Genomic DNA, 23,024 nt, shown 5'->3' on the forward strand with positions numbered 1-23,024 from the left:
CCAAATGTGAACCAGATTTAATTTGGAAATAGTTAATTTATATTCAGATAATGCTAGGGAATATTCATCTAATGAGATGAAGAATTATTGTGTACAAAAAGATATAAGTTATTATCTCACAGTACCATGAACTCCACAATTAAATGGTGTATCTGAAAGGATGGTCAGGCCCATCACAGAGAAAGCACAAACAATGATATCTGGTGCGAAATTAGAAAATATTTTGGAGTGATGCAGTTTTAACACTGCAACATATCTAATTAATATGACACCAATTAAATTATTGAAAACAAATAGAACACCATATGAAATGTGTTATAATAAGAAACCACATTAAAATATCTAAAAGCATAGAGTGTACGAAGTGGAGAATGACAAATATGTGGTAGTGAGGGATGTAATTGTAGAAGAGACAAATTTTATTGAGTCGACACCAAAGTCAAAAGTAGTTGAAGGTGAAGTCGATATCGTTAGGAAAACTGTAGTACCTAACGATGTGTTAAACTCAGTAGACGACCTTTGCAATAAACTTACAGTCACTCGACTTAACGACATACAGACAGACAAAGTTGAAAAACAAACCGATAATTCTTCATCTCAAGATAACGGTAAAGTAGTGCTTAGACGAAATTAATATACCTGAAGATTATATGTTATGTGCACAACCCATTGTATGTTCCATTCCTAATTCATATCAGGAAATTAAGAATAGGAATGATGCTTACGGCGGCAAGCAATGAAAGATGAATTAGAATCTTTGGTGAAAATAAAACTTTTCGGGTGTATAATGTATTTAATGCTTTGTACAAGACCTGATATTAAGTATTTTAAGTAGATATATGAATAAAAATAACCAAGAACGAGTACTCAGGTACTTACGAGGTACTAAAGACTTAAAATTAAAATATGTGAAGAGAACATATGATATTTACAGGATATGTTGAATCTGATTGGGGACGAATCCTTATCGTGATTCTGAAGATCGAAGATCCTGACTTAGATTCTAAGAGAAAAAGTACAACGGCTTATTTATTTAAGTTGTATGATAAATGTACAATATGCTGAAACACAAAAAGACAAGTATCTGTGGCAGATTCATCAACAGAGGCGGAATATATGGCGCTGTATGAAGCTGTCAAAGAGGCAATGTGATTAAAGATTCTAGCATCAGGTATAAAACTTATATAAAACTAAAGGGCCTATTTCTTTCAGGAACAATGTGAGAAAAAGACTATAATTCTTGAATATATTTCAACAGGTGAGCAAATTGCAGACATGCTGACGAAGCCACTACCAGAAGTCAAATTCCTGGAGTTTAGAGCCAAAAATGGGATTAGAGGATTGATTAATAAATAATATCTTGACCGATCTATTGTTATCCATACGACGGTAAAATTGTATTCTTGATAATTTGCTACCTTTTGCTGTATTACTTCTAATGTCGCAACCCTGTTCTCCTTATATAAACTATAAATTGTCCTACGTATAAAATCTTGAGTAGCTTTATCAACTGATTTCAGTTTTTCTTTCTTGTTTATTGTTGAAACACTTGGTCAAACTTGTGCTGATCTATTATGCCAGGAAACCATGAATATTTTTCATCTGCTGACTCCTTCTATATTTTTTCTGAGAAACTGGCAATGTTTGATCTCGCTCGTTCTTTATATATCGAATAAATATTTATCGTCTTGATAAAATTAATAATAACTTTAGCGGCATTTGCTCAATTGACCTCTGCGAAAGCACAATAAGATGGATCATCGATACTTGTGGTTGATGGAATTTGAGCGATTGAGTCAAATGGACAGATATATCCAATATAATAATAAACATTAAAACGGGTCTTAATGAATTTTCATTTTCCAGAACATTCAGTTTCTTCAGAGTTATTTTACAGTTTGCATTATAATTAATAAATAAATTATTAGGATTTTCAAAGTAGAGCCTTGTAAAAGTATTTTATCCTATGTAGTATTTTCATCAATTGGCTTGAACGTTGAGTAATTTTAGTTCAACAGTGCCAAACCACACAGATCACCACCTACAATTTATATAAATTTGTGGAAACAAACGCAAACTTTCTATTATATTTTTCTAATACTACATAAAATTGACTAAAATGTATTTATATGGCAAATTAATTGCGAATGAGGTGCTAAAATTTCGAAGTGATCTAGCAAAAACTTTGACCCTTAATTAAAAATTTTTTAAAAGTGTAAAATTAATGACACCGACTGACCTTTTTTTCAACCATTTCTGTACTTTCATATGGTATAACTTGTCGATGAAAATTCCACACCTGAGGTGGTGAAATCGTGAAGCTTGGTGTGATATGGTAAAGGAAAAAGTTGTTTCTACAAAAATCTGGTCTTTTTAACAAATGATTCCTTCAATTCTCAGGTAATAGGTAACATTATTGACACATTGCTACTAATCCAACAACAACTCTGACTTCAAATATGTGCAAAATCAATTTGTATTTGTGCTTTTTACTACAATAATAAAAATTCATTCGTCCAAAGTTTTTTTCAAAATGTTGCATAATGAATTCTCTTCGAGTACATTTACCTGTCGATCACGTATAATTGAAAGTTATTTCCCAAGAAAGTTCATAATAAAATATTTCATCATAGCAAACTTCTATGAATTATAAGTATTTTGATGTTTATTCAATACCAAGAAGACAGGAATGAGTGATATACAATAGCATAAACATCTACTATCAGTTTTTCAAATTAAGGTGATGCAATAAAAATACCTACTAGTAGTTTATAAAACGAATGAATAACATCAACATCGTATATCTTAAAAATATTTCTTATCTTGAAAGTTATAAATTGTGAAGTTTATTTCCAAAACTTAATAAATCGAGTTAAAAGTCGATTGTTATAAACCTCGATGTGTTGAATCAATTGGTGTACACATTATCGATAAAAAAAGAATAATTCCAATTTTAAAATAAAGATTTTATACAAAAACTCATTATTTCCTCCAGTTTTTTCCCAAAACTTCCCCTATAAAAGTCGGTATACATCTAACAAACCGTCAGTCTACGTGGACTCATCATCTCCACTGTTTAATAATAAAAACATATTTTCTCGAAATATTCCTGCCAGATTGAAAAGTAAAATTTTTTTCATATTTTAGTTTGTAGTTCAATTTACGTTCATAACTAAATTGTCTCCTGGTCCATTCCATATACTTCAAGAAAATAACCCTCGTATATATTATAACTGTGTAATAAAGGGTTTTCCAATAAGAGGTGTTATTTTGAGCAGCTCGCTATTTCGGTAAATGTCACTTTTGAAGCTGTCATTTTTTGACATTTGACAAGTAGAAACTACGCCATTAATGAAAATGGAACAATACACGCTTCAACTACGCATTGAAATTATTAAAATTCACTATAAAAATGATGAAAGTTTGGCAGAGACGGTTCGTACAACTAAAACATTTTTGGGTCGACTTGAAGCACCTTCTCGGACCGCAATACAGAAATTGGTGGAAAAATTTGAGCTGTTGGGACAAGTTAGTGATGTGAAGAATAAAACCAGTGCACGTCGCTCAAGAACAACTGAGAATATTGCTGCTGTAGCCAAAAGTGTTGAAGAAAACCCAGGTTTGTCCATTCCTCGTCGTTTTTTGGAATTAGCCATTCCACAAACGTCATTACACCGTATTTTGCATAAAGACTTGGATCTTACGGCCTATAAAGTTCAGTTAATACAAGAACTCAAGCCGGCCGATCATCAACAACGTCGTGTCTTTGCTGTTTGTGTCCTTGAAATGCATGAAAATGATCCGGAATTTCATCAAAAAATCATCTTAACTGATGAGGCCCATTTCCACCTTGGTGGTTACGTCAATAAACAAAATTATCGAATCTGGGGTTCGTAAAACCCAAGAGTTATTGTTGAAAATCCTCTCCATCCACAACGCGTGACTGTTTGGTGCCGTTTATGGTCTGGCGGTGTCATTGGACCTTACTTTTTCGAAAATGAGGCTGGAGCAACAGTTAGGGTAAATGGATTGCGCTATCGAGTGATGATTAATGATTTTTTATGGCCGAAATTGGATGGTATTGATTTGGACAACGTTAACTTTCAACAAGACGGCGTTACGTGCCGCACAAGCAACGAAACCATCGATCTTTTAAGGTAAAAATTTCCGGACCGTGTTATCTCTCGAAGAGGTGATCACAATTGGCCACCGAGACCTTGTGATTTAACAACTTGCGACTTTTTCCTTTGGGGCCACGTGAAAGATAAGGTCTACGCCAACAGTCCAGCATCGATTCAAGACCTCAAAGATGGAATTCGTGAGGCTATCGAGGACATAGGGCAGCCGCTTTGCAATTTGGTTACGGAAAATTTCATGAAATGGATATGGTCCTGTAAGCGCAGTCGTGGCGGTCATTTGGCTGATGTTGTGTTCCATTATTAACGGCATACCTTCCTCTTTATAATGAAATAAACATCCGATCATTTATCTCAGAAAATGGCATTTTTCTTTGAATTTCAAAATAACACCTCTTATTGGAAAACCCGCTATATGACCGATTTATATTTGATTATTTTTGTTGTAATTCGTTATTATATTAAATAAATTGTCATGAGGTGGAAAAATTCATTAAATAACAATCATATTTTTCAGTTTTCACCATCTGAAAATTTTGGCCAGTTTTGTAAGGTTGAAAGTAAGACGGTGCCAGCTGACATCCAACTAATTCCTCAAATGTACTAAATAAATTCCAGAAATCGTGACACAAAAAATTTAACGCTACCTTAACTAATGAAAGATCAGATAGAAAAAAAAATTTATTCCAACAGCCAGATGAATGGGATACGCTTTATACCAAGGAAAAGGAGAGGTATTACAATCTCGTATTTCCAGAAAAATTTCAATATCTAGGAGATGAAGGCAACGCGTATGAAAGATGAGGAGGACAGAAAAGATACCAAATTACCAGAGCCTGATAGGTTCGATATAAAGAAAACTGGAAGAATTAAATGCGAAAAAATAAAACTTGGTACGTGAGCATTAGACAATTATCATAAAAAGAAAAAAAAAATTGGAAACAATAAAAAACACAGAAAAACTATTATAAATTGAAGGAAATGGAGGCCTAAAAGTAAGAAACTATATCGTTCATTTGAAACCGATTAAAATATGCATCCAATGTATCCTAAAGCTATTTTTAATGGTTAAAAAGTTGAAAAAAAAAACAAAGATTGAAGGTATACTAAACATAATGCTGATAAAAATGTTGTAACCTTGTACACAACCGCAAACATAATCAGACGTAAATGAAACTTACATCAAAATACATCAACGAAATTAACATAAAGAAACGTAATTATAGGTGTTGAACATTAATTTTAACCATGGAAGTAGGAAAGGAGGGACCGAGCACTTGAATCGTAGAGAAAATATGGTTGAATTAAGGTAAGATTTGACAGAGACAACTACGCTTTGCCCAAAAAAAATACATCCCTTGATGCCTATCTCAAACAAAGCCAGATTCCGACGATCTTCTCTTTCGGTCTACTTCTACTTTAATTGGAGCTTGCTTCCAATACTAGTTTCCTCATTTTCCTCTATTATTTATATTTTCTTTGATTTTGATTGTCTCTTGTTGCATGAGGGATAAAATAAGACAAATTAGTTTTTTAAAATCGCTGCAAGTAACTAGATCTCTTAAGGCCTCTTGACATAATGCAATACAACGTGCAAAAAATTGCACGCAAATCTCTGTAAACAGTAAAAGTAAATAAATTTCTAACCTCAAATTTTATCTAATATTTTGTACATAGTTTGACAATGAAAATAACAAACTGTTAAGCCAAAAGTAACTAGATTGCAACATCCATGCAATAAAAACGGCATAAAACCGATAATGTCAAGATCTTGCATGAAACCATCAGATGAACTAGATGATCAAGAAATATTTCGTGCATTGCATTGCACGTTGTATTGCATCACGTCAAGCGGACTTTACTAGAATTACGACTTGCATGCAATAAAGACAGCACGAAAGATTGCAATTGCATAAATGGATGATCTGAGTTTTATGTGCGCATGCAAAAAATCGTTAAAATTCAGTGTAACCATTTCAAGAAAATACTTTTTGTTATTATTTCTATGTGCAGACGATTCAAGAAAATTGTATTGTAAAAATTAACAAAATCCTGGGCGTATTAATGTACTCATGCAAATATTATTTCTCAACAATCTACCGTTCTCCTAATATATGGTAAACCCTGTAAAATCAGACATAATAAAATATAATGGAGCAAAAACTGAACTTTTATAGTAACTTTTACTTTCTTGGGTATATAAATAATTAGTTAATGATATGGTATGATAAAACCGGCTTTAAAGCCAAGGTTGTCATGAGTATTTTTTGATTTCCTCATTTTTTTAATGAAAATTTACTTTATTATTTGATTATTAGTTTTACGAGAAGTAAAAAATTTGAGAGGTATGATATACGTAATTTTTTAACTAAAAACATGGGAAAGCCGAAGATGTTTTTTGGCGGATCGTTTAAATTTTCAGAATAATACGCTGATTTTGGAACGAGATTCTTGAGTAGATTTGATAGTTTTGAAGATTCTGACAAATCCAGTGATTAAATTGACAACTGTATCACTTGTAAGTGGCTAATGTATCGTCGAAGAGGATATTTTTAACATATTCATAAAGTATATATATTTTCTTCATTAGTGTATAAGATCTAAAAGGGACTCACAAATTTTAAAATGTTATGTGTACAATTTGTTAGAAGTGTGTTTATAATGTATTCTTACTAATAAGAAATATGACTTGCAAATTAGAAAATAAACTTAATTATTACAATAATACTTATACATAACTGGAAGAATTAGCCTAAATAATTCGAAAATAGGATGGAATGCCCCCGCAAGGTGTTTTGTTAATTCAAGAACATATTAAGTGGCTAATTTGATCTTTGCATTTATTGTGATTCACCCATTTCATCAAATATTCCGGATTTAACACCATTTGACTCGTGTTTGTGGAAATAGCAGAATTGAAGTATGAACAACGTTATCCTAACTAGTTTAATTAACTTAAGGAAAAGATAAGAAGTATGTAAACTGTAAAGGTAGCCATTACCAGCATTATTTAATGACATTACTTATTTAGTACCACGACACGTACTTATTTGTTGGTTACTGTTTAATGATATTTATTGAAGTGTAAAGTAGAACTCAATAATTTTTCAATTTTTTTTAGAACTACCCAAAAAATATAAACATCTCTTTTGAAAAACGTAAGTTGGATTCAACTTTTTACACCTATAAATTTTAATTTTGTTTATAATCAATTCAATTAATTTCGAATAATTTTGGTACAAACATTCGTAACAAATGGATTATCAATTTATAGTGAAAACTTCAGTTAATGATATAATTGTAATGCTTCCCCACATATAACAACAGAAATTGTACTAAATTTATAATTCTGTAAATTAATATAAAAAGTTGTAAGATTCTTCATTTGAACTATTGCTACTTTTAATTTAATGTTATATAGTCAATACCAGCAATATCGTCAATATATATATATATATATATATATATATATATATATATATATATATATATATATATATATATATATACAATATATTGCAAATCTTCTTGTATAAGTATTTTTTTGAACAATAGAGAGAAAATCTTCATTTATACGATAATCTACTTAACTAAAATTTAAATTTTGATCAGCGTCTAACGATGTCGCAATACATTTGTAAGAGTCAAATTTTTGTGTCATTACATGTATTAGTTTCGCAAGATAAAAATTCATCATTTCTAGTTCATACTTTACCATTTACCCGACTATCATCAAACAAAATAATTGGGATAAAATTATTCTCTGAGAAATAATAAAATAATATTCAATACAATAAAATATTCGTTTTTTGTTGGTTGTATTTTATAAACCATTACTTTTTTAGCATGTTAATTGATCAATAACAAACCGTATAACTGCTATAACTTTCTTTAAAACAAAATGCGAATAACCGGTCTCAATTCATAAATATTTCTAATTAGTGTAATTTAATTGGTAATAACTCAGAAATAGTATATCACAAATTTAATACATCCCTGCGCCGATTGCTATTAAATTGAAACTTGTTTGTATTACTGTACAAAAATGTAATTATGACAAAATGAAAAATAAAATAATTATAGTCTGTAAGCAGCGTGGTGTGACTATTCCGTATAATATCACCTGATTTGACGTTGAAGTTGTGGGTATATGGTACCTATGTTATATGGAAAGTAAACAAATATACGAAATTATGATGAATTAATAGAATTGACAAAAAGATGTAAGATTATACTTAGAAATTAACTACAATAACAAAAATTAATTCATCATAAGAGAATTCAAAGAAATGCCCTGTAAGAACAGCAGAAACATACCCTGTTCGAAGTTAAATTCCGAATTTCCACTAGAAGCACTGACACAAACCCACATCAAAATTGCACATATATATGAAACAGTATATAATCTCGACACCATTTTCTAATTAAAGGGTTATATTGCACGTGTTTTAAGACATAACCAATTTTTGCGTTCACCGACGAGTAAATTCACTGCAGACAATCATCTACTCGTTATATTAGTAAAGGCCCACCTTCATCGGTAAAAGAATACAACCCAATGCGCGCAAGCGCTGGGCGGCAAAATGTCCTTCGCCTATTATTAATACATACAGCGCGGCAATTCAAAGGTGTTTTATCAAGATATCGTTTTTGCTCTAGTTTACTGGGTTGCATTCACTTGATATTCCTTTATTTGTACACGTGTTTGGTCATGTCTTATTTTAAAAAATATATTTTAAAGGTAATCAAATAATGATATGTTTAATTAATTAGTGTTTAAATGATTCACATTGGTTTTAGTCATTCTTCAAAATGAATATTATTTGAGTCATTATTAGTGAATTGAAGAAAATTGAGCTACTTATATGAAATTACTCCTATAACCCCAATTACTAATTAGATATTTCTTTCAAATAATTTTAAAATTCTTATGTACCAAAATGTTTGAAAACGTACGAGTATGTTTCATTAAATAAATAAAATTAACTACGATTTATATCTACGCATATAAAAAGCTACGTCTATTTTGAATATTTTCATTCAACAGAAACAGTTGTAGTGAAATTTGAGATAGGAAAAAGCGTAAACATCGTTTTCTCGTGAAATCATTTGTACAAATATTATTTCGTTGAACCTATTCAGGTATCAACATTGGTTTCGTTTAATACAATCACTTACTTGGGGCTACTAACTTTTTGGTTGTGATAATTTTTCTTCCCACGCCAATATGATTGTATTAGTATGCTAATTAAAATAAATTCAATTGTTAATTATAAATGTCAATGCCTTTCACAAATATGTGAACTAACTTCAATTTAAAAATTGACGAGTGACTTGTGTAATGATGAAACATTTTGCGACATATATATATATATATATATATATATATATATATATATATATATATATATATATATATATATATATATAGGTATTGAATATTTTTCGAGGTTAAAAGGATGAAACAGTTTTCTACACTCTGCTCTATAAAAGGATTCATACTCATTGAAATAAACTTCCAAAGACAACTTAACATAAACAAGTTGCAACTGACTCAACTTTTGGTTGATTAAAGTAATCTGTTACTAAAAAATTTTAAAGCCGAAAAGAAAACAAAAATTAAAAATAAGAAAATAACTTCAGATTACGGGACAATTAAATTTTGCACGGCAGTATCAGATGTACGAGGATATATTGAAAAATTCTTAGACTACTATAGAACCAAACAAAATTTCATTGTCAAAATATTTTATTACTTAACATATTCTCCTTTTAATTGGATACATTTATTACAGCGAACCTGCAACGTCTCTAGACCTTGTAAAAATTGTTTTGTCTTACTCTGCAAACCAGACCTCCGCAGCTTTTATTACCTCCTCATTGTAAGAAAATTGACGACCTTTTAAACTTTTTTTCAGTTGAAAAAAGAGATGATAGTCGGACGGAGCCAAATCTGGTGAATAAGGGGAGTGTTCTAGTAATTCAAACCTTAATCACGAATTTTTTGCATGTCAACATGAGATTTGTGTGAAGGAGCGTTGTCCTGCAAAAACAAAACACCTTTGGATAACTTTCCTCGTCTTTTCTCTTTAATTTTTTCCCGTAGAGTGGTCGGTAATGTCGAATAGTAATATCCAGTTATTGCTCTACCCTTATCCCAAAAATCAATCATGATTACTCCATGGCAATCCCAAAAGACTGAAGCAAGAACTTTTCCAGCAGATTTTTGGACACGAAACTTCTTAGGTCTTGGATAAGAACCAGAGTGTCGCCATTCCATCGATTGTTGCTTTGTTTCTGAATCGTACCCGAGTCTCATCCATAGTAACAATTCGGCTTAAGAAGTCTACATCGTTTTCAAATCGAGCATAGATCGAACGCGATGCTGCTACCCTTGCACGCTTTTAGTCAACAGAAACTGGCCTTCCCGATCGGTCATCATCTTCAATGAAAAATTTACCTCTTTTAAAGCTTGCAGTCCAATTTTTCACAGTCGCTTACGAAGGACATTGATCACCAAGGATATTAAGCATATCTTGGTAAATCTGCTTACCTCTTAACCCTTCTAAATACAGGTACTTGATGATGGCTCGATACTCTTTTTTTCTTTTAATTTATTGCGTAATTCTGTTTTACTTTTTTGACGTCAAACTTTAAACTGACACTTCTAATAAGTTATTGTCCGTTGCTATGGTAACGCAATATTTTGTTTATGCATGGAACTGGTCTAGGCTAACTAGATATCAATAAATTCTTGTATTATTAGGAACTTATGAAAAGTAGAGAATTTCTGGTAGAATAAAGTAAGAAAAACAATCAAGAATGGAAACTTGTCGAAAAAAATAGGTATAAGTTGACTACATAACAAAAATGATCATTTACTTTTAAACATTTTTTCTTTATCTTTTTTACAACTCGCTATCGATTGGGTTTATATGCCTAAGATACCTTATGTAATAAGTTTTCAAAAAAAATGTTCTGTGCTTTATCAGTTTACCCAGAAAAATATCTTTCTATTCTAAATTAATATTTGATGTTGTCGGTAGCCAAGGCCGAGTGAATGTTATCAGTGAAACATTTTATTTTATTACCTAAACTTGAATTTGCCAGGACCGGATTTGCCAAAAAGGAGCAGTCCCAAATGTCGCCGATGCTTCCTCTAGAGCGGAAAGTATTAAACTAGCTACCAGCTTTTTTGTTAAAAAAATAAAAAAAATTATTCGTATACTCTTTCTATACTATCAATTTCGATTCATTCTAAATATCTTTAGGTTAATTTCAATTATGAATAACGAAATGCGAATGATTTCTAATAACTTGAAAAACAATAAAAAGGTTATCTAATCAACAGTAATCAATCTAATACTCCTCCGAGATAATCTTTCTAACAAAATATTTACAAACATAATTAAGAACATACCGTGTTTTATGAAATTTGGGAGAAACGTGAAGATCTAAGCTTTGTAGGGCTTTTAAATAGACCTAGTTTTAAAACCTGAAGTAGTAATTAGAATCATTGGTATTGATTCTTATACCCAATATTTTGGTTAGAAAAGAATGAGATGATTTATCTATTTACACTTGGTTCTACTTATAACATATCTGAAAAATAGTTTTTGAGTATTCTTAAATGAATTTCACTGTTTTCTCTGTGTACTTAGTTTTTTACATTAATATATTTTTATTCAAGAATTCGTAAGATTAATTTCAAATGATTCTGCGGAGTGTTAGTATACTGGTGTCCTGCTAAAGGTAAATCCGTTTTTCCAAATTCTACCAACTTACACTCCCTCATGTCGTGCGTAGCTTCTATAGCCAATACAATTATATCTCGAATATTTTCGTAGATTATTCAAACACAGTTTAAAATTTCTAGATTACTCTAGATTATTCGATAACTACGTAAGGCCAACTTGCAGGGGAAAGGAGATAAACATACCCAGTTGTACAACATAGTACCAACTTCAGTAATACAAGCTTAAACAGTTAAATCTATTTAAAACACAAATGTTTATTGGAAAACAATACATGAATTTAGTCTGATATTGTTCAAACCAATTGGTGTTCTTACTGAACACACTGTTTACACTACCACTACATCAACACTCACAATTATAGTGTCTGACGCGCTTTTCGATAACCAAGTTATCGTCTTCGGAGACTGAAGGTAAACTAAAACCTAATAACTCATAGTCGTCATAACCAGTCATAATCGTAACATAAAAATTAATAATGTAAAATTGTTGAATGCATTTGAAACCATTGAAATTGCTAAATGTAATGAAAGCTTACAAGGGGACAAAGGGCCAATTCCTTACAGCCCACTGGTTATCGAAACGCGCAGTCAGACAGTGTAATTGTGAGTGTTGGTGTAAAGAAAGTGTAAACAGAGTGTTCAGTATGAATATCACCAACGGTTCCAGAAATTCCAACTCAATTAATTTTTCTAAGTTGAACACATATTCGGCAGCTTGAAGTAGCTTCCTACTCACCTTTGCTTATATTTTTTACGTCTTTTGGAGGAAAGACCGCAACAGTAATCGTTAGGTCTGAAAGAAGCCTTTGGATGAGCAGATTCGTCTCCAATGCTAAATTCGAGAAATAACAACATTTTAGCAGTTTGTGATTAAATCAATATCACTCAAAAGTTATTAAGATAGATTGGTAAAGTCATTAATAAAACCAGGATTGTTATTGAAACATTTATTTTCAAAATTATTTAAGATTCCGTACAATTGTCATATCACACAAAAATCAATATAAATATTTTTAAAAAACTTTACAAAAATATTTTGGCTTGCTTTGGATTTAGAGCTTGCAATAAACTTTATATATAAAACATATAATAAATCGTAATGCAATTAGAAATTTATTAACAAGCTATTTATATTCAATATGTTCTATTGTCATAATGAGTCACATATAAACATTTAAGAATATCTGAAGTTTAGTAAGAGAGTTGTAGATAAGATAATATGTGTCTAGTCTCGATAACATCTCGTTCACATGATCACTGAAACAAAAAAAAAATCAAAATTTTGTATATAGTATTTTAGTCAGCCTCAGTCTCTGTCCTATTGGTCTCTCTATTGGCATGAATACATAACATGTGAATATAAAATAATCTACACACATATTAAGAAGACTAGGAAATGCCGTAAGATACCTTTTTATGTTTTCATTCTATCTGTTTATCTATTTTTAATAGGCAAGTGACTATTTTTTTAAATTACACTTTAATAAATTTTGAATCAAATATATTACAAATATAATTAAATCCAGACAAATAATGTAAGTGAAGTCCATCTATACGTTAACGATTCCTTACATACCTCCCATGTATTTTCATATACCCCTTGCTTAAGACCCCCATAGAACCCGGAATATCAACCAACCTTGATTCGTTGCAAATCCTTTTACACCTTTTACCCCTTTTTATTTAGTCTAGAAAATTTAGAAAACAACCAACTTTGTATTCGACGTATAGAAACTGGGTTGAATTAAGGCTATCGATAGTTTTTCTAAGAAGATGATGAATCCAAGTAACGGATTCCATCAGGAGATCTGATGAATATGTGGAACTCCCGTAGCCAACCAACTAAACCGCTATCTTCCGTTATCTCAATCCAACCAGGAACTATGGTGATATTACTTCTAATTGGGGAATCTGTCAATATACGTTGTTCAATTTGTTCGTTTTCTATATAATAATACCAGACAGCCGTCTACAATCTTTTGCCTAAGAATTCTTCCTGTGTAACTAGTTGCCACCGTTCTACCTTATGCAGCATCACCTGAGCGATATTATCAGGGTTTAGGGGGCTAATAATCTTCTCTACTTCTTCTCTCAAACCCCTCCAGTGTTTACACACGAGGAACGCGATGATTGGATTTTCGTTTGCAACCAAAAAAATACTTATATTGTTTTCCTTACTTACTTACCCTCACATGTAAACTATATTTTTAATCACACAACTCCGAAATTTTATCCGGCATGTATATTGAAAATAAAAATTATTCATGGAAAATATTGCCCATCTTGCCAAGCTTGGCTACAAACAATCATCAACCTATACCTGCGATGACAATTCTTATCCTAATCTCAATCAAATTTTCTTTGGATGGAAAACAAACAATTTATTACAATCACTTATTAAACAAAATTACTCTCTACCTTTAAAACCGCACACACCTTGTAACTGTCATATTTTAGGTCTATTGGTAAATTTCATCAAGGATATTAAAATTAGTATTTAGATGGAATCATGGATTGGCTGATGGACTTGCTCCCAAGCCATTTTCTTTTACACACACACCTGCTTACTTTTTGGTGGCAATAAAGTTTGGATGGAAGTAGGGGTCAAAGATCTAGAGCATTCAAGTTTGATGATAAAAAAACTAGAAAACTTCAAAAGCCATCTTTACAATTGCACGGAATCAAATCAACCACTATTATGGCTTAATTATATTCTGCTCATTGGTTAAATTTTCAGAAACATAATAAAATGTATCATAGAATAGTTATATATTGTCAAAATAATCATATTAAATTTTGAGGTGCATTTAAATTAGTTCTCCGCGAACATGATGAAAGAGATAAGCATAGCATGGATTTCTACATATGGATTAGAAACCAAACTCTAATTGAGTCCTGAAGCATAGTTTCGTTTAGTGAACAATCTCTTAGCATGGTTAAGTTACTGGAAGTATTAAAAATATTCAAGTTTTCTAAGACATTTTTAAAAATTGAAATATCGAGAATTTTCTATAAAGAAAATAAAACTAAAGTAGTAAAGTATACTTGAGTCCTCGGTATGATGCAAAATAGCGCTTTTGTGGCAACTATTCTAACAATCCGATAATTCATCACAGAAGTGGATAAAATCAAAGGAAATTTGACAAGGTAAGTTTTTTGGAAACATTGCAGAATACCAAAAAAATTTTACCATGAGCCGCCACTGAACTTGAATGTATCACAATTCTGAACTCAACTAAAGATTACTTTTTTAACCAGGTAATCTGTTGACCAACTTTCCCATTAAGTATCTAGTAAGTCTTTAATCTAGGGTCCACATGAACTGAAATTGTATCTATATCAACATATTGTTCACAAACCTGATTTCATAATTTTTATTTTAAAAATAGAATATTAAAGTATTAAAGAGTAGTTTATTTAGATAATGATGTAAAAAATAATATCAAAAATTAAGAAATCAAGAAATATTTTCAACAAAACACATGTTTTAGTTTAATACTACATCGGCAGTTCAAGATTATAGTATAAAATAGACGCATCATTAAATTTTGTTCAAGAATCCAAAGTCTGTGAAGAAATGCAGCCAAATTATTGTTTTTTAATTATTCTTGATTACTTTTTGGATTGTTCCAGAGATCAATTATTTCGCCTTTTTAGGTGGAGAAAAAATGAATAGAAAACTTACTGTGGTGACAGAGTCTGCCATACCATCCAGGATCACAGACACAAGCATCCTCTACACATGTACCATGCTTGCAGGCTAATTGACAATTACTTCTAGCTGGTTTAGCCCTTCCAATTTCACAATGATCACCTCGGAATCCTCTTGGACAGCGACATTTATTTACAGCTTTGCATTTTCCCCCATTCAAACAAGGAATAATGCAGCGTGCTATAAAATATATATTTAATTAATGTAGGATAGTCTTGATGAAAATAAATGGAATAGATCTAAAATATAGGAGAGAAGTTTCTAATAAGATTGGTAGTTTTGTTTCATTTTTTTGTGCCATTTCTTATAAGAATTATAAATTCACATTGTTCACAACATATATTTCAATTATTATTTATAATATGCATCCTTTGACGTATCCATAAGAATCCAGAGAAGTTACTTACAGTATTCACAGTGAGGACCATAGTATCCCTTAGAGCATTCACAAGTATCTTTTTGAATACATTTTCCACCATTAAGACATTTTTCACCGCATATGCCTGAAAACAAATTTTTCTATTATCAGAAGTCTATTTTTTTCTAAGCCACTAATTTTATTGATTTCAAATAATGATGGTTACCAAGATTGAATTTGTTACCAGATGAGTTGTTGCACAGTGAGTTCTCCAAAATGTCATGTTAAATGCCACCGTTTGTGTGGCCGCTTTAATGCATAATATATAGGGTTAAACTTTCTTTTATAAGCACGGGAATTTTTTGAATTGGTACATTTGTTCCTACTTTTTAAAAACGGACTAACAATTATAGGTGCATAACATTGTTAAGCACGGTACTGAAAGTCCACGAGATTATCTTAAAAAACAGACTAAGGAAAATCATAGACAACCAATTAGAGGAATCGCTATGTGGCTTTAGGAAAAGAATTAGACAAGATCATGTATTTACATTGAGACATAATAGAAAAAAATTTAAAATGAATCAAAATGTATACGTCGCTTTTATAGACACAAAAAACATTTAATATTGTTTGAAGGGAACAAATATGGGATAGTTTACAATAAAGAGGAGTTGGGGTCAAATTGAGAAACAATATTAAAAGTATATATGAAATAACAAGGAACCAAGTGAGGAAAAATAATGACCAAGTGCCGAGTCCGGTGTTATTCATAACGTTAATGGATGATGTATTGAAAAAAGTGAAAACAAAAGTGGAACAGATACAAGTAGGATACAAAAACATGGAAATAGTTGGAATATCTGAATGTGTTTTTGTCAACGATTTAGTATTGTTCGCTAAAAATGAAAAAGAACTGAAACATAATGTAATAACATGGAAACAAGCATTAAAATTGAGAAACGTGAATATCAATATAGAGAAGACAAAAATAATGGTAATAGAGAAACAAGTAGAAAACCTTAAATTTGAAATAGATGGAATACAACTAAGACAAGTGAAGAGTTTCAAATATTTAGGCGTGGGCATACAGAGCGATGGAAATCAAGACGCAGAGGTGAGAGTTTTATGTTTCTGGAACAACAAGACCACTAGATATTTTCTTCAATGACACTTCAAGTTTTCTAGGAAATAATATTTTAAAATCTGCTCTAACACGCCTAATATCAAATCCTGATATCAACCATTTTGTGTGTCCTCTATCTCAGTCCTATACAGAACCTATTTCCATGTTTCTGTATCCTACTTGTATCTGTTCTACTTTTGTTTTCACTTTTTTCAATACATCATCCATTAACATTATGAATAACGCCGGACTCGGCACTTGGTCATTATTTTTCCTCATTTGGTTCCTTGTTATTTCATATAAACTTTTAATATTGTTTCTCAATTTGACTCCAAGTAGGGTTTAAAATTGTCATAATCATGAAGTCGGCTTCATTTATGGCCCAAGGACTCTCTACATTTATATCTGCTCAGTAACTAAAATATTACTTGGCCAGTAAATAGAAGTCTACAAATACTAACAGACATCTGTAATCAAATAATTTGGCCAAAATTATTATTTTAAACAAGTATTAACACAAACTGATACTTATATTATGACTTTTTAGATATCTTGATATTACCTCCTTCGCAATGCCTTCCTTGAAATCCAGGAGGACAGCTACAAATCCCGGGGGAAGTACAATTTCCTCCATTCATACACTGTGGATAACATAATGCAGTTCGGCAATAAGGTCCCATGTAACCTTCAGGACACTGACAAATTTTTTCATGGTTACATCTACCTTGGTTGGCACATTTTTTATCACATTCGGGATCGGGATCTAGAATATGCAAATGACATGACAATAGAAAATTAAAATGCTCTTAAAATAAAATGAATTCCTTGAGTTTAAATTTGAGAATGAGAATATTTGATATATTTCTGCTCTATTACATTTTTAACTTATTCTTATAATGTGGCCTTCCTTTTATTTGTTTTTTTGCTTATATCAAGCTAGTTTCAAATAAATATTTTCATTTATACTATCTTAAAAAACTTACGTTTAAACACTTACTTCGTTGAGCGCACTCCTTTTTGAGTTTTAATCTTAACGGTGTTCCATTTAAAGGTTTTCCTTTCCTGCTTTCAATAAGTAGTCCAATTCCAAACTTAGCAATACCAGAACTGTTACCCAAACATGGTAATAAAATGCTAAATTCTTTGGGACGCCTTGGAACTCTACCTTTAGTTTTAATTGAAATAACAGGCGCTTCTAGAATACTTTGGTCATAAGACTGAAGTCTATCAAAATGGTAGTAGTATTTTTTATTCCCAGCTTTCCAAGTAAAATTCACATAACTAACTTCAGATGGAATAACTGGAAGATATTTTTCAAAATTTGGGTCCAAAATATATGGTAGTACATTTCCATTTACTATAGCATAAATTTCCATTGACATCCCTACAAATAAACTTGTATTAAATTTCCGCAATATAGAAAATGCAATCCATTTAAATCATAATATTCTGTGATTTTACTGAGAATTGTAGTAACCTGCTTGAAAACGCCAAACACAAACTTACTTTATATGTACACAAACATAAATTCTACCTAGGTCAGAAGAAAATACAAAGGCTGCTAGGAATAAATTCCAGATTATATAAAAACAGTAAACATTTTAGATAATGACTTAATGTAAAGAGCACTGAGCTAATTTAATTCTTTCACAGCAAGTGTTAAGAGCAATATTTATATATCCGGGTAAATAAAAGTTTACTACACATCAAAACCTTGATAAACATTATAATATTAATATCAGGTGCAGTTGTTTAAGTTATTAATAATGATAAAAATTTAAATAGAAAGTACCTAGAGAAACGTAAACCAAGAGATGATATTGAACAGACTTGGCTGTCTAATCCGAAGTGGTACAATCAACATTTTTGTGTGTCCAGTAACCAACGATGAGAAACATCAGGGCAAGTATTAATGTTTAAAAGAAAATTCTGGTATTCTCTACTTTGTAAGAACAATAATTAATCAAAATGTATTTTTTCACCATTTAGTTTATAGGCAACAAAAAATGAGATTCTTTACAAAATTGATGAAAAATTAGCAATGGTTATTTATACATCAGTATCAAATTATGTCCATAAAATAAAACTGACTTACCACTGAACATTTTGACTTGTTTTTCGTCTATCCATAATGCTAAATCTCCATTATTCCTAGGATCATTTTTTGGGTCATTTCGAGATAGTACCAATTGAATATTAAATATTAAAATAATCAAATTACATGTCCACATCACAGAATGCTTGGTATACATGCTTAAAAGTAATCCAGTATTATAAAAATCAGTAGATACTTTATAATTATAAAAAATGTTAAAAAATAATTAAGCAATCAATAATATTGATAAAAAAGGGGCCTCACACATCTGAATTAGTTATAAGATTCAAAAACTATTGGGCTATATACATGTTCTTTGTATTTATTCATTGACTACCTTCTTTAATTAGATTATAGACGGTTTTATTACTTAGGTTTACTAATAAACTTTTCAGAACAACACTTTTACCTTTTACTCTACTTTTACTGCATATTGCTAAAAAGCAGTTTTTTCAATTATTTGTAAAATGTATCACATATATGATGTATATATAACTCAAGATACACTTTGTAAATTATGTAATCAATAATATAACGTCGATGCCGAAATAATAACAGCTAGTTGATGAACAAGCTGTTTTTCAAAACTGATTCTACACACATGTTTACTTACATCAATGAGTCAACAAGGTTTTAAAATTTTTGCTTAAATAATTGAATTCAGTCATACACATATCCCTACATTTTTGTGATAATGTTCAATTATAAAAGCCACAGCATAAAAAATTTAATTAAAAAGCTATATACTTCATAACTATCCATTAACAAAAACAATTCATTTTTTTTTCAAATGGATATTATCCCACAAAAATCTATAAACCACAGGAACTTACATCACAATGAAGATAATTGTTGTATAGTTTTAATTACGATTCAATGCTTAAATAAATATTTTCCAAGAAATTATATAGTTCCATCTGATAAAAATTTAATTTCTGTTGAAATTTAACCAAACTAAATGACATTTATTCTGAATATACACTACTGCTACAACACCACTCAACCACAATTCTATTATATGACACACAATAATCAAGTTATTGTCTTCAGAAACTGAGGGTAAATGATTTACTACCAGTTTCTGAAAGATAGCTTAATTATTAAAACGCCCATAAGACAGTATAATTGATTGCGTTCATGTAATATATTCAGTAAAAACAAATAAATAAACTGAAAATACGAACATCCTGAGAAATCCACAATACTAATCTAGAATAGAAAAAATTTTCTTCATAGAAGATAATAAATTGGGCTGATAATTGTAACTCAAAAATTACTATGAGTAACCGTATCAGTGCAAACATATAGATTACCTGAATCCTTTCAACCCAAAAGCTGCTACATCCCTTTTATTAATATAACTAATCAATACTAATTAAAACCGAATACTAAATGCATATTTACAAAAATACGGTATTGATACCCTATAACCATCCATGCATTTGGCAACACAATCTTCATTTAAATGAAATGGGTATTTTGAAAAACTGAAAAGTTCCAATATGAAATGCAGGGAGATTAAAATATGTAATAAAAAAGTTAACTGACAAAATAGCTATTAGTAAGGCAGAATTGAACAAATACCAACATGTCAGTTTTATTGTTAATAGAATTTTTAACACAGGTAATTCAAATGTGATAATTCATACAAGGGAACTGAAAAATCACTTCAACTTGGAATCTAAAATTATATGTAACTGTTTTTTAAACCTTAACTAAATGTGAAAGTAAGTAGATTAAGGATTGTATTTAAACTATTAACTACATTCAGTACCTTTTGGTTTTTATTTTATATTGTAAAAGTTTCATACATTTACAATAGTTAATAACAATAAATCAATCTTCTTGGAAGATTGATGATACTCAAAAAATATATTAAAACTTGACTAAAACAGTAGATGAATAAGCAAATAATTCATAGATTTAGTTGATGTCATTAATATTCTATTTTAAACTTCAACCAATGTAAAAGCCATAACATGGCTTAACAATATTGGAAAAATTCTTCAATATTTACATTTTGATATTGAAATTATTATAAATAATAATTTTCTACATGTAATTTTTAATGTAGGTTGTAATATCTTATGCCATAATTGATGTTTGAGGCACCCTGTATAAAGTACCCTAATGCACACTAATTCCAAATCTATACTATGAAGACTGAATCATACCATTAGTATTTTAAGCTTCATTCCTCTTGAATGTTTTGTAGTATTTTAAAATACATAAAAGTAGGCATTGCAGATTGCGGGAGAATGTTACAGTGCAAAGCGATACTAATACCTAAAAAGCCTTTCTTTCCAAGTTATCTTCCAATACATAACTAAAGCAATAACCTAAAATTGGAATTTGTTTTCAATTCACTTACTTTACCAGATTTATTTCTATATGAAATACACAATATTTACTTGATCAGTTCATGATCGCGTCTGGTACAAAATTCTGCTAAAAATAAGTATTTCCTAGCTTGTTTAAATACCATGTATTTTGTTTACATGAACTAAAAACTTTATTTACATTTTCAGGTTCATATCATCTCCTAATGAAAACCTTTCAGATTTCGACGCAGTGCGTGCCATCTATAAACTTAGCTATAAACTACTACAAAAAGATAAAGTTTCCTATTTAAGATAATGAGAATAATAAGCACACCAAGTTATCGTCTTAAGAGACTGAAGGTAAACTGTTTACCTTCAGTCTCTGAAGATGGTTGGTGTAGTGGTGAAGTGTTCACTAAAAAAGAACTCTCTTTTCTTAGTTATCATCAACAGAATGCTGGAAAAAACACTTCCCAGTTAGATGGAAGAAAGCAGAAATAGTAACGTTAGAAAAAACATGAAATCCTATATCCCTTAATCGAATTTAATATTTTAACCTTTTGTTGTTCTATTTTTATTCAACATGTCTAGCCTATCTTAATCGATACGTTAGAAGTCAAAAATAGAAATAAAGTTAAAGATCATGAAAGTTTCTAAATACGAAACGGAAATCAGGTTCGTACGATGGAGCACTCACGACCACGGTATTTCCGTTCCACTTAGTTAAAATCGTAAACCCGAGTGAAATGGATTGTGGAACGTTTTGAATGTTGAGATATTATCGAATTTTCTAGTGGAATGTTTAACTAATTTACATTGAAATCAAAATGTCTTCTGCGGCGATAATAAGATACATCATAAGAATGCTTTAGAAAGCACTAAAATATCCTTTACCGTATTAAATATTGAGATTATCATAGTTGCCATCTTTGGCGCTTTTATTTTCAAAAATTCTAAGTCTTTCAACCCTCTTTTTGACCTATCTTTTGAACAGGATCGTAGTAAGCGTTAGTCATGACCACGATTTTTCCCGTTCCACTTAGTCCAGAGCGTTATAATCGTAAACCCAAGTGGAATGACTTAAAAGGCGTTTTGAGCGTTGATATAAATATTAGCGAATAGTAAAACAGAAAATATAAAGCGAAAGCTTCAAGAGATAATGTTATGATTTGTAAGTTATTGAATTTTTTGTCGAGTGTTTTAACTGATTTACATTAAAGTAAAATCAAAATATCTTCTGTGGTGGTAGTAAAATATTTGGTGGTGCATCATAAGAATGATTCAAAAGTACTTATAATATCACATACCGTATCAAATAAAGAGATAGATTTTTATGGATGCGATCTGCGTTGCTTGAGTTTTTAAAATCCCGTTAATTTTTTAACGCTATTTTTGACCCATCTTTTGAAGAGGATCGTCGTGAGCGTTAGTTATAACATCATGAGTGACGTTCACACCGCGACTATAACGATTGTAGTGACTATGTGGAACGGCCTACAGAGTATTGTAAGCGCCGCAAA

General features: G+C 30.7%; 2 protein-coding genes across 5 annotated transcripts in view; both read right to left on the minus strand.

Annotated features, from left to right (window-relative positions):
• LOC130901936 (very low-density lipoprotein receptor-like) overlaps nucleotides 1–8,696 on the minus strand; it is a 70,800-nt gene extending 62,104 nt beyond the window's left edge. For 2 of the 3 annotated variants that reach the window (XM_057813655.1, XM_057813646.1), the window contains exon 1: nucleotides 8,454–8,696. In XM_057813655.1, the coding sequence (XP_057669638.1) occupies nucleotides 8,454–8,553 (100 nt within the window). In that variant the 5' untranslated portion in view covers nucleotides 8,554–8,696. The remainder of the gene's footprint in view (nucleotides 1–8,453) is intronic. The other variant, XM_057813663.1, reaches the window with a different exon arrangement.
• Nucleotides 8,697–12,824: 4,128 nt separating this feature from the next.
• Nucleotides 12,825–21,737, minus strand: LOC130901986 (protein shifted). 2 transcript variants are annotated; one of them, XM_057813745.1, is made up of 8 exons: nucleotides 21,595–21,737; nucleotides 21,358–21,522; nucleotides 19,184–19,341; nucleotides 18,086–18,472; nucleotides 17,651–17,851; nucleotides 16,012–16,107; nucleotides 15,578–15,784; nucleotides 12,825–13,149 (listed from the first exon to the last, which is right to left on the minus strand). In XM_057813745.1, exons 3-8 carry the CDS (start codon nucleotides 19,338–19,340, stop codon nucleotides 13,139–13,141), a joined length of 1,059 nt encoding a protein of 352 aa, XP_057669728.1. In that variant the 5' UTR covers nucleotide 19,341; nucleotides 21,358–21,522; nucleotides 21,595–21,737; the 3' UTR covers nucleotides 12,825–13,138. The 2 variants fall into 2 exon arrangements, with proteins under 2 accessions (XP_057669728.1, XP_057669737.1); XM_057813754.1 differs by lacking the exon at nucleotides 21,358–21,522 and having other exon boundaries at nucleotides 21,555–21,737.
• Nucleotides 21,738–23,024: the final 1,287 nt, after the last annotated feature.

The sequence above is a fragment of the Diorhabda carinulata genome, chromosome 1 (genome assembly GCF_026250575.1).
Source record: "Diorhabda carinulata isolate Delta chromosome 1, icDioCari1.1, whole genome shotgun sequence".
Lineage (NCBI taxonomy): Eukaryota > Metazoa > Arthropoda > Insecta > Coleoptera > Chrysomelidae > Diorhabda > Diorhabda carinulata.

Excerpts from the sequence above, each read along its gene's own strand:
- LOC130901986 (XM_057813745.1), bottom strand. The coding sequence starts at position 19,340 with ATGTATACCAAGCATTCTGTGATGTGGACATGTAATTTGATTATTTTA. Across the intron at positions 18,473-19,183 it reads ACAAGTCAAAATGTTCAGTG|GGATGTCAATGGAAATTTAT; the intron begins GTAAGTCAGTTT and ends GTTTATTTGTAG. Across the intron at positions 16,108-17,650 it reads AGGAAGGCATTGCGAAGGAG|GCATATGCGGTGAAAAATGT; the intron begins GTAATATCAAGA and ends ATTTGTTTTCAG.